The sequence below is a fragment of the Barbatula barbatula genome (genome assembly GCF_947034865.1).
Source record: "Barbatula barbatula genome assembly, chromosome: 16".
NCBI lineage: Eukaryota > Metazoa > Chordata > Actinopteri > Cypriniformes > Nemacheilidae > Barbatula > Barbatula barbatula.
In genome coordinates this window covers 14,773,644-14,788,568 of record NC_136779.1, presented here as the reverse complement: position 1 = coordinate 14,788,568, position 14,925 = coordinate 14,773,644, and the positions used below count along the sequence as shown (strand labels likewise).

The 14,925-nt window shown below is 43.8% G+C and overlaps 1 protein-coding gene across 1 annotated transcript in view; it reads left to right on the top strand.

Annotated features, from left to right (window-relative positions):
* radil2b (Ras association and DIL domains 2b) overlaps positions 1-11,766 on the top strand; it is a 28,980-nt gene extending 17,214 nt beyond the window's left edge. Inside the window, exons 13-16 of the mRNA XM_079475811.1 lie at positions 66-408; positions 1,415-1,497; positions 10,815-10,954; positions 11,115-11,766. Coding sequence (XP_079331937.1) covers positions 66-408; positions 1,415-1,497; positions 10,815-10,954; positions 11,115-11,196 — 648 coding nt within the window. The 3' untranslated portion in view covers positions 11,197-11,766. The remainder of the gene's footprint in view (positions 1-65; positions 409-1,414; positions 1,498-10,814; positions 10,955-11,114) is intronic.
* Positions 11,767-14,925: the final 3,159 nt, after the last annotated feature.

Here is a 14,925-nt window from a genome sequence, read left to right as displayed (position 1 = left end):
AAAAGCATCTGCCAAATATATGAAAGGTCTTTAAAATCAATAAACATTTTTTTGTCATATTATAGCCTGCCTCAGCAGTACCAATGAAGGCCAAACTTACCAGAATGGAAGTTCACCCAACAGCTCATCTTGAGCGTGGGCATACAGAGATAGTGTTTCCTAATGCTGAAATTAATGACTGGAGCTCCTGTGAAGCTCACGTGACAAAGAGGCTTCAGAATATTGAGCTACAGAAGAAAGAGTCACATCACAGCAGAGTGGAGCATTCAGAACTGGACGAAACATGTTTACTTACCCCACCTAACACACCGCTGAACCTTGAGCAGATGGATTCTGAAAAAGACCAGCAAGAGACAATTTCACACCACCAGGACTCCAAATACACGGTTGAAAACAAACAAGAGGAAGGTAACAGGGTTTAGTGTACTTTATAATACATTTATCGTACTGTACATTTCCATAATGGGACCAAGATGTTAACATGGTGGCAGGTATGATTCATAAGCAACTAAGGCCTAGTCCACACTACATGGGTATTTTTATTAACAGAGTTTTTCCTTCTTCCTTTCAAAAAATGTCTAAAGTTTCTTAAAATCTTCACCCTGGCCAGAGTTTTCAAAAAAGTTTGGTTTCAGTGACCGGGTACTGCGTTTGCGTGTGGAAAAACGACCAAACTGCATCGAAGAAGCAGCGGTTTTTAAAATACCTGTGTTTGTGTGGACAGGGCCAAAGATACAACGTTTGCAAGCAGTTCTTTGGAGAAAAAGCTAATTTGTGTATAGCATAGGTAACATTTATAGGAATGCATAGAATTTTTAAACATAATAATTGACAAATTGTGCCGTTAGTATATTAGACTGTTGCAATGCATAATAGCAAACAATACATTCAACGCTGCTTTAAAATCTGCCCAAAGCGCTTTAATACAGTAAGTTCTCTTAGAAGGTAACCTACCTTTGGGAACAGTGCCAGTACTCTTATGATGCATAAAAACGCTGAAGTAGCCATCTGAGATTAAATAGTATTTAAAAAAGTAAATGCAAATGCGTTGATGTGTATCATATTATGTATAGACAATAATGAAGTGGATAGGATAGCTTAAAGTGAAAGTTTACCCAAAATTGAATATATTGTCATTATTTACCCCCTATTATTTTATTTCTTCCGCAGAACACAAAATAAGAGATTTTGAAGAATGTTGTTAACTGGCACCCATTCACTTTCATTGATTTTGTGAATAGGTGCCGCTGCTTTTCAGTAACTGACTTCCTTCGGAATATCTTCTTTTGTGTTTTGAGCAAGAAAGTCATACAGGTCTGAAATGACAAGAGGGTGAGAAAATGGTTACAGAATTTTTATTTTTGAGTGAATTGTCAGTTTATGAGTTTCAGGCTGATGGATTGTCTGTTTGTAGGTGAGAGTGAAGACGAAGATGTGTTTGTGCTGGAGTTGGAGAGAGGAACATGTGGTCTGGGTCTTGCGTTGGTGGATGGGCAGGTGAGGGGCAGACAGCTTCAGGACAACAAAAACTTTAATTAATAAACAGGGGAAAATAAAACCCATGTAGGGGTCAAAACAACATAAACTTTGACAAATTACAAAGGCAGACTGAACTAGACAATAAACTGAAACAAAACCTGACTTGACTAACTAGACTTGACTACAAAAAAACTAGACTTCACAGGAACACCACAGATCTCAAAATAATGAGGGAAACTGGTGACCAGCATGAAACTATGACAAGATAATTATTGAGGAAACGATGGGGCGGGGTCAGGAGACAAGACAGGAGAGTACGTGGCACACCAAAAACAAACAATGGCCATGTGCTTCCACACAAAGCATGTGGGTCTGTCACAATCTTGAAGACTAGAAAAGCAATATTGAATGGATAACACACAGGACCCCACCAAACATGACAAATATTCACAAGGGCAGACAAGAATACATGATGAAAGGGGTTGGGGTGAAACAATGAAAACAACAAACAAGGGAGGGGGAATAGCAAAGTTCACAAGGGCATGGTGGGGAAGGTGTCTTTGAACCAGGGGGTGTAGAAGAAGGTTTATGTCCGTGTAGATTTGGCGAGGGATTTGGGAAAGAGACGCTTGGCTGAGGGCACGGATGGAGGGGTAGTTCCTTGTGGGGGGGGGCTTGGCCAATAAGGGCTAGGTTAAAACAGAGAGAAATGGCTGGGGCAGGAAAGGTCCAGGGAAAAAAGGGGAAACAAATATGGGAGTGCCAAAGCCTAGGGGAAGTCCAGGGGTCCCCGGGACAGGGATAGCTTTTCAGTGAGGACATAAAGACAGTAGCAGGGGACTTGGCCAAGGAACAGAGGGAGGCTGCAGCTTAGTCGGTGGCCGGCAATGGGGAGGTTGCAGCTGACTCCGTGGCCGGCAATAGGGAGGCTGCAGCTGACTCGGTGGCCGTCCACAGGGGAGGCTGCAACTGACTTGGTGGCTGGCACAGGGGAGGCCGGGTAATTTCCTGGAGAAGGCTGTGGTTGAAGGACGGAAGCTCCCTTCTTCCTCCTCCCCTTCCTCCTGGGTCGCAACACAGAGCCTGGGTTGGTTGAGGTGATGCAACCGGGAGGCTGAAGAGTCGATGGACATAACGCCCACGTTTAAACACGTTCTTTTTTGACTGGTTCGTTCCCTCAAGATTTGCAGGAGACAGAACCCAGGCACAGACAACTTCAGGAAAACAAAAACTTTAATTAACAAACATATATAATGATATATAATGATATAATGAGAAAAACAGGTGACCAGCATGAAAAAATGACAAGATAATTAATGAAGAAACAAGGGGGCGGGGTCAGGAGACTTTACAAGAGAGCACATAGCACACCAAGAATAAACAATGGCCATGTGCTTCCACACAAAACACGTGGGTGAATAGAAAAGACTTGAATAGAAAAGACTACAAAAGCGAGACTGAGAGAAGCGGGACCGTGACAGGTTAGGGGTAGGTGTGGGGCTTTAAAAACGTTTATTTGTATACGTTGGGGCCGGGGGACTCTCCATTGACATAATGATTTTTATATTGTACAAATATATACTGTATATTGTTTAGAAACCTACAGCTGTGGAAAATATGACTAGACTGTGCCGTCCTCGATATGTCTGCTTAATATCCTGACAGCCAGCTAAATTTTTCCCAACACCAAGACTAAATTAGATTAATTCTTAATTCCACAGGTTTAATGGAGTTACAAAGGAAAATAGTGAAACTGCAACACACAAAAGAGTAATGACAAATTACACATGAATAAAGGCAAAATTGTACAATTACTGTAGTCAACGTTTGTTTTTAAACTAACAAGAAATACATGTGAACTACATTCAGGACATTATAGCACTTTTACCGTGCAGCTCGTTAACGATGAACACGTGAGAGCTAGCATATGCATCGCCGACGTGCATTCAAACCATCCCCAGATTACACTTTACAAACTTAAAATTATTGTCAAAAATATCAAATAATTCTTCCAGAATAATCTCACAAAACAAAGTATACATACCGACGATGCTACGTCAGACATGAGAAGTAGACAGATAAGAGGCACCGTGAATTTTACACACTGGAGGAAATTGCAGAAACGCGCATGACGTGCGTGAGTGTTCACTTCTCACCTACGGATAACGCAATAGGACAATAAGAACAGCGCGATCTTAAAGTGACCATGACCTGAATATAAACACTTAAAAAATGCATAATCCCGGAACACATTAGAATACTGAAATGCTGACTAAAAGGAAGAACGTTTATCTTCTGAAACTAAACTAAATGCTTATTTACATTCTGCTGTAATTTGTTAAGAAAAGAACACTCCCCATCTGACGTGGACACACGTCACCCCACAGTCCATGCACAGTTCTCCTTTTTTTTTAAATAGTCAATTTAGTGTGTTTCTGGAGGTAGAAAGAGAACAATTTCATTGACTGGCCTGAGAAAGAGGCTAGACCCGCCTGGTTTGATGATCTTTACCTCAACCTGGCGTACTTTCCCATCCTTGCTAGAGAAGGCTTGAGTAATCAGTCCAATAGGCCATTCATTCCTAGGTGCTTGGCTGTTCTTAAGGAGAACAACGCTTCCAGGCTGAATGTTTGGCTGAGAGGACTGCCATTTCTTGCGGGCCTGCAGTGTTGGGAGGAATTGTTTCCTCCAGCGGTCCCAGAAGGTGTTGGACAGCTGCTGAACCTGCCTCCACTGGGACTTGTACACGGGCAGGAGCAGGCACACTATTCGGCTTTTGCGTGAGAAGAGCAGCTGGCGTGAGTATGAACGAGTCATCAGGGTCCATAGTCACTGGAAGAAGTGGCCTGGCGTTGATGATAGCTGCGACTTCTGCCATGAAAGTAACCAGCACGTTGTGGGTGAGCTTGTCTTTCAGCTGGAGGAACATTGCGTCCAGAATCCTCCTTGCCAGCCCTATCATTCTCTCCCATGATCCACCCCAATGGGATGCATGAGGGGGATTAAAAGACCAGATGCAACCCTTGTCTGAGAGGTAAGTCTTTACGGCAGTACTGTCAATGTTTGAGGCTATCTTCAGTTCCTTACAGGCACCAATGAAGTTTGTGCCGCGGTTGGAACGAATGTTTTTGACCGGCCCACGCATTGAAAGGAAGCGCCGTAGCGCGTTAATGAAGCTATAGGTGTCGAGGGATTCTATGACTTCAATGTGCACAGCCCTTATGCTCATGCACGTAAAAATCACTGCCCACCTATTACTTTGAGCGCAGCCGCCTCTGGTTTTGCGTGAGGAGACGGTCCATGGGCCGAACACATCAAGACCCACATTAGAGAATGGAGGATCTGTTGAAAGACGATCGGCTGGCAGTTTAGCCATTCTCTGGATACTGAGTGGAGCTCTGAGCCTTCTGCATGTTATGCATTGGTAAATGATGGTGCTCACTCTTTTCTTCCCTCCAACTATCCAAAGGCCAGCTGAACGGACCGCCCCTTCAGTAAAGTGACGGCCTTGATGCTGGACCTGCTTGTGGTGGTGTTTGATAAGCAAAGTGGCGATGTGATGCTGGCCAGGAATAATCGGTGGAGTGTTTTCGCTCTGATCGACACTTGAATAATGAAGACGGCCTCCCACTCTGAGAAGGCCGAGTGTGTCAATGAACGGGTCCAGATTTCTGAGAGGGCTTGTTTTTGGCATCCTTTCATGTTTTTGAATGCACTTTATCTCTTGACTGTTGACTTCCTTTTGAACTGCTTGGATGATTACAGCTGACGCTTTCTCTGATTCCTCAACTGTGATTTCAGCTTCGCAGTAATGCCAGCCCTCACATGCACTGTTCTCTCTGTGAGCTGTCTTGAAATGACCGGCTATGTCAATGAGGCGAGTGAATGCACGAGTTAAGGACTTCCAGGTAGAGAACTTTGCAAAGCGTTGTGAATCCAGTTGCTGGTTTGAGGCTGTAGTGCTTAAGGCAGACACCAAAGGGCGGATATCTGGGTCTGAGCTCGGGTCAACAAGGCCATAAGTGCTCTCATAAATGCTGGGCTCCGGCTTGGAGAGAAATTTGGGCCCACTAAACCAGTTGGAGTGTTTCAATTGGCTAGCAGGGACTGAACGTGTTGCGTGATCTGCAGGGTTCATGTCTGTAGGCACGTAACACCACTCGTCTGGACGACAGGATTTTCGGATGCGAAACACTCGGTTGCTGACATAGACATAAAAGCGCCTGGTCTCATTGCAAATATAGCCCAGGACTACTTTACTGTCCGAGTAGTACGTTACGGCATCAAGCTGTAGGTCTAGTTCTGCTGAGACCAGGTCTGCTAACTCAACAGCAAGCACTGCTGCGCAGAGTTAAGTCTTTGTACTGTGTGTTCAGGGCGGGGGTTCAGCTTGGCTTTTCTCATTACAAATCCAATCTGGTTGTTGCCATTACTGTCTGTCACTTTCAGGTAGCACACAGCACCGATAGCTTTGACTGACGCATCACAGAACACACACAGTGCTCTTCTTACCGCTGCGGATGGTGAGGCTTCTGTGTAGCGCCTTGGGATGGAAAGCTCAGCGAGCTTGGACAGAGAGGCTTTCCATGACGTCCAGGGATCTTCCATGGCAGGAGGTAAGGGCGCATCCCAGTCACCATTCTCCGTCATGAGCTCTCGCAGGACAGCCTTGCCTTGGACTGTGACGGGGCAACGAATCCAAGTGGGTCATAGAGGCTATTGATAGTGGACAAGACACCCCGCCGTGTGTAAGGCTTGGTCTCACTGGAGACATTAAAAAGAAAACAGTCTGTCTTGAGATTCCAGTCAAGGCCGAGGCTGCGCTGCATCGGCAGCACGTCTGCATCGAGGTCAAGGTCTTTGAGGTCACTCGCGTGGTCACTGGATGGGAAGGAGACCATGACCTCTTTGTTGTTCGCTTCAATCTTGTGAAGTCTCAGATTTGACTTGGAGAGCACATCCTGTGTCCTTTTCAACAGGCTAATAGCATCTTGAACTGTGGGCAGGGACTTCAGCCCATCGTCGACATAGAAGTCATGCAACACAAAGTGCTGCACATCTGGGTCGACGTGGAATTGGTTGCCTTGGACCGACTTGTGTAGACCATGAATAGCCACTGCAGGCGAAGGGCTGTTGCCGAAGACGTGGATTTGAGAGGTCATTATTCTCGAACCAGAGAAAACGCAAGGAGTCACAGTCTGTTCCTCTTACCCGGAAGCAATAGAACATCTGTTCTATGTCGGCTGTGACTGTGATGGCGTCTCTTCTGAACCGAATCAGCACTCCCAGTAGTGTGTTATTAAGGTCAGGTCCCGTTAACAGCACGTTGTTGAGTGATGCACCGTTATATTGGGCACTGGAATCGAATACCATCCGGATTTTCTTGGGTTTTTTTGGATGATACACCCCGAACGTTGGTAAGTACCACCATTCTTCATCCGGGCTGAGAGGGGGGCTTACTCGGCATGACCGTTCCGAAACATGTTGCCCATGAAGGAGAGAAAGTGGTCTCTCATCTCAGGCTTTTTCTCAAAGTTACGTTTGAGAGACATAAGACGCCTCAGCGCCTGTAGCCTGTTGTCTGGGAGCCGTGGTCTCTTGAATGGTAATGGAGCCACCCAACTGTTATTCGAGTCTTTTCGCAGTCCCTGATCCATTATCTCCATGAACTTTGTATCTTAAATGGAGGGAGCCACCTGGTTGTCATCCTTGGTCAGCCTGAACACTGTGCATCCAAGGTGGTCGGTTTCGCAGATAGGCTGGTCCTCAGGATATGCTGGAGGCTCACTTGTGGCTTGGGTGTCACTGAACCTCTCCTTCACATGGAACACATCAGGGCATGCGTCAAAGAGAGTGGGCCGTTGCAGCTCTGTGGTGTTCGTGTGGAACGTGCTAATTGTCAGTGGCCTGTGAACATTACCTAGGCACACATTTCCAACAATAACCCACCCCAGGTCTAACTTCTGTGCGTAAGGCATGTTGTGAGGGCCATTCACCTGTTTGCGGACTTTATGCACTCTGATAATGTCCCGTCCTAAGAGAAGCATGATTGGGGCTTGAGGATCAATGTCTGGGATGAGGTGAGCAACTGACCTTAGATGAGCATGATGAAGAGCTACTTCGGGGGTTGGAATCTCCTCTCTGTTATTCGGTATGTCGTTACATTCTATGAGACTTGGCAACGGGATGCGAACAGCTCCATCTAGAGACTCCACTTCATAGCCACTGGCCCTTCTGATTGCTTCACTCCAGCACATGTTCTCAGTGTGTAAGGAGCACTAGTACTTTGGTCATGGAACATTTCGAAGAACTGTGACCGAGCCAGTGACCTATTGCTTTGCTCGTCCATGACTGCGTACAACGTCACAGCTTTTCCTCTATGGCCAGCTGGGAACACTTTAACAAGGCATATTTTCGAGCAGGAGGTGTCTGTGAGTTTACCTCCGCTGACTTTCGTGCATTTGTTGGTTACCTGAGACTGCGCTGAAGCTTCATCCCCCTCCCCACCGTGCTTAGCAGGGCCATCCTCCTGCTGCCAGGATGGAGCGTGGTCTTGTGCCTATTGCTCTTACATTCAAAACACTGGACATTGAGTTTGCAATTCTTTGCTATGTGAGACAGACATTTAAAGCACACATTGTTTTCTTTGAGGAGTGTTTTGCGCTCGTCAATGGGCTTCTCTCTTAACGCCCGGCACTTACGGAGAGGGTGTGGCTTTTTATGCAACAAACACAGTTTTTTCGCTGTCGTCAGATTTTGTTGGAGGCTCACCCATGTCAGATGTGGCTCTGGGTAATACCTCGGTCTTGTGGACGGAGACTTCCCGCTGTCTGTTCGGCTTCCACACTATCTTCTCTGTCCTGGGGCTATGTCTGTGTTTGTGATGAGGCTGAAGCTTGGATCATTGGAAATGCAAGCCTACTGGATGACAAAATCAACAAGGAAGCAAAAGGGGGGATAGCTCACCTGGTTTTGATGCTTGTAGGCTGCACCAGCTATCACCCACTTCTCCTGGAGACGAAACGGGAGTTTCTGTACGATCGGGTTGACGCCTCTCGCAGTGTCAAGGAAGGCCTGGTAAGTCTCCTTCAGCCTTAGCGGCCTGCAGTTCCATTAGTAGATCACCCAGCTTTGTCAGCTTAGGTCCATCTCGGTTTATTATTTTCATAAAGCTGTCAATGTGTTTGAACAGAGCAGTTTCTACTGCTTCAGCCGAGCCATATGTTAGTTCTAGTCTTTACCATGCCATGGCGAGTCCTGCTTCTGGCCGATTGATGTGTATTGCTCTTATCTGCTCCATATGCTCGGCTGACTCCTTCCCGAGCCACTTTAGCAGAAGATCCATCTCCTCACTCGGTTGCAGGTTAAGGCCTCTGATAGCAGTCAAAAAAGAGCACTTCCATGCTCTGTAGTTTTGGGGTTTGTCATTGAATTGAAGCAAGCCTGTAGCCACAAGCTCACGGTGGGCTAGATACCTAACAAAGTCATTTATGTGTGAGCTGCCATCATTTATGTATGAGCTGCATTCATAGGAGTCTGGCCGTATGGCATGGTGTGCGAGAGGAGGCTGAGTGTCATGATTTTGTGCTCTAAAGTGGTGTGTAGGCCAAGCATGCTCACCATTGGACTTGAAGTGAGGTAGACGAACGTCTCCAAATGTCCTACTGAATGACTTTTGTCTTTCTTCGTATGTGGGGGTGTTAGGCTGCTGTGAGATGAGACGATGTGGAGCTGTATTGTTCTGGTGCGGAAAGAAGAGACTGGCTACAGGCTTTAGTGGTGGAGGTGACACGTTGTGGTTGGTGACCCGCTCTGCCCATTTGCTGGTGTGTCACCGTTTTCACATGACTTAAGTTCTGAATCCCTTTCTTTTAGTTGATCAAGCACATACTGCTTTGTACGTTGTAAGGTTTCTAAAGGAACAGTGTCTTTGCTCAGGTCACAACTATGTTTCCCACTCTTTAAATCAGCAGCAGCTTCAAATGCCTCTGCTTCAGCAATGGCTGCTGCAGTCTCTTTTTGAATTTTTAGCATTTCTATAGACACATCCAACTTAGCTTGTTGTAGCCTCAGATTTGCTTTCTCTTCAGCATAGCATAGGCGTGCCTTTGCTGCTTCGGCCCTCGCTCTTGCTCCGACAGCTGCAGACCCCACTGATGATGAACTGGATCTCACGGAACAACATACTTGCGAGCGTGTCCTTATTGATGCACTGTATGGGTTCTCCTGTGCTGCTATATTTCTATGCGAACTCTCTTCTTTAGCCTGCAGCTCTGTGGCACGCGCTGCTCCAGTAGCACTTGACTTTAGAGTATGGTCCGTTGATCGTCCACTGAATGCGTGTGCAGACATGTTTGGGTAGCTTCCAACTTGCTTTGCTTTATCTCCCTTGCTTGATAGCCGTCGTTTCACTGTGCCGTCCTCGATATGTCTGCTTAATATCCTGACAGCCAGTTTAACTTTTTCCCAACACCAAGACTCTGAAGATTAATTCTTAATTCCACAGGTTTAATGGAGTTACAAGGAAAATAGTGAAACTGCAACACACAAAAGAGCAATGACAAATTACACATGAGTAAAGGCAAAATTGTACAATTACTGTGGTCAAATTTTTTTTTTAAACTAACAAGAAATACATGTGAACTACATTCAGGACATTATAGCACTTTTACCGTGCAGCTCGTTAACAATGAACACGTGAGAGCTATCATATACATCGTCGACGTGCATTCAAACCATCCCCAGATAACACTTTACAAACTTAAAATTATTGTCAAAAATATCAAATAATTCTTCCAGAATAATCTCACAAAACAAAGTATAAATACCGACGATGCTACGCCAGACATGAGAAGTAGACAGATAAGAAGCACCGTCAATTTTACACACTGGAGGAAATTGCAGAAACGCGCATGACGTGCGTGAGTGTTCACTTCTCACCTACGGATAACGCAAAAGGACAATAAGAACAGCGCGATCTTAAAGTGACCATGACCTGAATATAAACACTTAAAAAATGCATATTCCCGGAACACATTAGAATACTGAAATGCTGACTAAAAGGAAGCACGTTTATCTTCTGAAACTAAACTAAATGCTCATTTACATTCTGCTGTAATTTGTAATTTTAATTTCATATCAGCATTTCTAGATGTATTGTGGTCATTCCAGTTATTGCATAATATTTATTTATATTTACAATAAGTACCAATAGCATCTAACTACTTAACTACCAAACTAACTACCAAAATTAATCCGGTTAGTGTAAATACCATATCGCTAAGAAATGCTGCTATTTTTTACTTAGAATTACAAATGTTTTTTTCTTTACACAGGAAACACCATTTAAAGGCAATGGAATGTACATCAACTCAGTGATGCCAGATTCTCCTGCTGCCTTGTCGCAGCGACTGAAAAAGGGGGATCGTATTCTAGCAGTAAATGGACTAAGCCTCGTAGGGGTGGACTACACGACGTGAGTAGAATTTCTGTAGATTTAGCAAATATAGCCTTAGCATTTTACAATTTGTTAAAATGCACCAAGGTTATTCCTAGGCAATTTTATATTGCTAAAATGTGTATAACTGTATGTTGTTTATTTATTTTGTTAAGGAACCTTTTTTCTTCTTCTGCAGTGGAAGGGAACTCATTCAGGCATCAGGAGACAAGCCTAGATTACTGGTTGCCAAGTCTGATAGCACTTCAAAACAAGCCTAACAATCCTGACATGAAACTGCTTTTGGCTCTTTACTTAGCAATGTCTTAAGTATAAATATTAAATAATACACATTGCACAAACAAATTTCTTTTTACATGCTTTTAAATGTACATGTCACTGTGTGTATTTATCCATGTATAATTGAGTGTTGGAATTATTCTGATTTGACAATGTCTGCATTATGTGTCCTAAGAAGCAATAACAATTTGATACAATGTGTTGTTAAAAGTTGCTTTAGGGTCGATGTTTCACATCTTAACCCGTGCAAAAAATTCTGCATTATGAAAAGTTGAACTATTTTCAACAGGATGCGGTGAAAAACGGGAGTGTTGCACCACATGCTCATTGCGACTGCGTCGCTCCTTATTTGCACGCACCTGCCGCTTGTCTACATTTAATATACAGGTTTTGCGCATGCAGAAGACACAAAATGTGAATCACCCCTTAAGTAGCTGCCACCTTATTATTGAAGGCAGCATCACTACCATTACATGGGCCTATTTTATTTGTTTTATCTCAAGTATGAATTGATTATTGTTCTGACCATAATTAAACGTTTAACTTTTTGCAAACTTGTGTGGCGGAATTTAAGTTTAATATTATGTTGTGGTTTTCTTACAGGGGCCGGTTTCAGAAAGGAGGTTTAGTGAAAACTGTTACTCTATATTAACCCTGCAATGAGGGTCTCTGTTACATCTGTAGCCTCTGTTCCCTGATGGATGGAACAAGACGTTGTGTCGAGACAGAATGGGGGTTTGAACTTGAGAACCTATCATCTCTGACTTGAATTTGAAGAGGCCAATGAACTTGGCAATGGCGTCAGCATGCCAGTCTTCCCCCCCCCCCCTGTACATGCAGGTATAAATGGTAGATGGCGTGCTTCATTCATTCAGCTTTTGTGCTGAGGAACCTGGGAGCTGTCCTGGCAGGATGGACAAAAAGTCTCATACCCTCCATCAGGGAATAGAGGTTACAGACGGTCTCTCAATGTTGTGTCAAGACAGAATGGGGTCCCTATACGAAGCGCCACGGTGCTGAGCCACCTCAAAAGCTCTAATGGAGCGACACTGACTGACCTGAGCGATTCACATGTGAGTGCTTCTCACGAGTTGTAACCTTCTAGTGGAAAAGGTAAGGAGGCTACATCCCGAGTGGAGTGAGCTCTTACTGCGGCAAGGGAGATCTTGGGATTGGTAAGCCGTAGTGATGGCGTCCACTATCCAATGTGCCAGTCTCTGTTTGGAGACAGCCCTCCCCTTCTGCTGACCTCCAAACCAGACAAAGAGCTGCTCAGAGCTCCTGACTATGACGCGACTTGAGACCTGCCAGAGTGGAACTCCTGTCTGCAGGAAGGTCATGGAGGCCCAAGGGGCTGGGGAGCAGAAGCTGTATGGGACCTCAACGGCTTGAAGGTGGCCAGGTCATGGCAGGAGAAGATGTGCCGAACAGCCCCCCTTGCATTTAGTGTGCATCGAGAAAGCGAACCTTCTCTGCCACACGCATCACATATCCAGGCAGAATACAGCCACCCATGACCGCAACACCTTGATAGCCATCTGCTGGCAGTGCAGGCAGGAGGTATCCAGGAACCCCATCTCAGCATGCCGGATGCCCAGGAATGTGATACAGATGTCGTGTCTCTCCCCATCCACGAGCACAGTGGCGAGACATGTTGAAAGACAGCACGCTTTGGAGAGAAAGAAATTGCTTGTTTAGACACCTCAGCTTCTGCTGAAAATTCGCCGAGTAAGGGGACGATTCTGCTGCACGCATCCTGAGTCCAGCAATCTGTTGGGTTGAAATTTCACTTGGCATCAAAGAGCGCAGGTTTCGAATAACAAAAGGTGAATATACCCATATGTACGGGGCAGAGACTGGCATGCTGAAGCCATTCGCCAAGTTCATTGGCCTTTTCAAGTTCAAGTCAGAGATAGGTTTTCAAGTTCAAAGCCCCATTCTGTCTCGACACAGCTTCGAGAGACCGATAGAAAAGGGAACTCTGGGTTTTCCGTTTCAGAAAGTAAAGTATGTCAAACCCAAGAAAGTGGGGTAACTTATACTCAGAGTCAGTAACCATAGTAACTTACTCTGTGAACCTAACCTGGTCGGGAGCAGGTTTTCCTTAGTAAACCCAGAGTTTGTTGGACCTGAGTGGAATTTTGTCATTTCCACATACATTTTTATTAAAACTGTACCATTTTTCTTTACAGTTCATTAGATATGTAAAAATATATCTCATCCACTTTACATCAATACATTTAGCCATCAAGCATTTTCTTTCCCTTACATTTTCTCACAAATGCTAGTTTTCTATTGAAGATAAGAAATTACTTAATAGAGTGCATGAATAAAGAAATTATTTAAAAACAGACATAAATGAACAAATGAAGTGGTAAAGGTAATAAACATTTCATTAAGACTTGCCATTCCGACCCAAATATGCTCTGAGCAGGGTTCGAACCGGTGGTTAGTCTGACTGTAACATGAAAATCTGACACCCCAACAAGTGCCCTATACACCAAGACATCGCACACCCATCACTAGAGCACTGATGCGGAGTGAGAACCTATTAATAATTGTTTTCTGTTCTTTAATTCGTTTACTGATTCATTTGTTTGTTTATTGGTACATTTATCTATTTATTAATTTAAACAAGTCATTTTCAGCAAATTAGAAAATCCACCGTATACAGAGCGGAAAGTGTTCGTCGGTCCTTATTGAAACGGCCCCTGGACTATGGCAAATGCAGGGGTATATACACAAGACAATCAGAGGAAACAAGGGCAGGGAAACACAAAAGACTACAGAGACCATAAAACCATGACTACAAAACTTCAAAATAAAAGACATGACAAAATCATACATACTGTAACCCTTACAGATTGCTTCAGGTTTGTACATTTTAATTCAAAGAAAGTTTGTCGTCTCCCCAAAACCATGTCATTTATCCATAGGGCTGTCACGATTATTAAATAATCGTCTCACCTTGTTTGACCTCTTCGCGATGGTTTCAGATCATCGCAATTATTGCACATCTCAATAGAACACAAGAGAAAGCTGCAGTGACTACAAGTATGATAATACTGGTCAAATGCACCAACAATCACTAAAAATGTGTATGGCATATACCATATATAACTGTACCAGTCTAAAATGTAATATTATTTAAGCTAATCTCAATGTGAAAACCAGCCTACCAACATTTTATTAACATAGAAGTACAAAAAATTCTCAGTTAACAGACTAGTCTACAGACTTTTCTATGACTCAAAGCATCAGTATTATTGACATGTTTTATAGACCTTAAATATATGATGATATAATAAAACAGTCTCTTGTGCATAGACTGAAATTATTCTGATGTTTAAACTATATCAAAAAGGGTTTAGTAAATTATAAGTTTATATGTCACATCCATAATGCTGGATTTGCTTTTGTGTATTTGTTTGTTGAACCACATTTTATACACTTTTGGGTGGTATTTTCAAATTAATTTTAAATATTTTTGGGCCTATCTAGCTGTGAACCAGACAAAATGTGTATTGTAGCCTACACATGCTTTGCCAGCACTTAATAATAAAAATAATAATAATAAGGACAAATTTGTTTTTAATTAACCTTTCAATTGGAGAAAGGTAAAGTGAAGAGCTAATCAACCCAATTTGTAAGCAGATCAGCCTTTCAGTTTCTTTGAGTATTGCCTTCTGCAATTGTTGGAATAGATGATT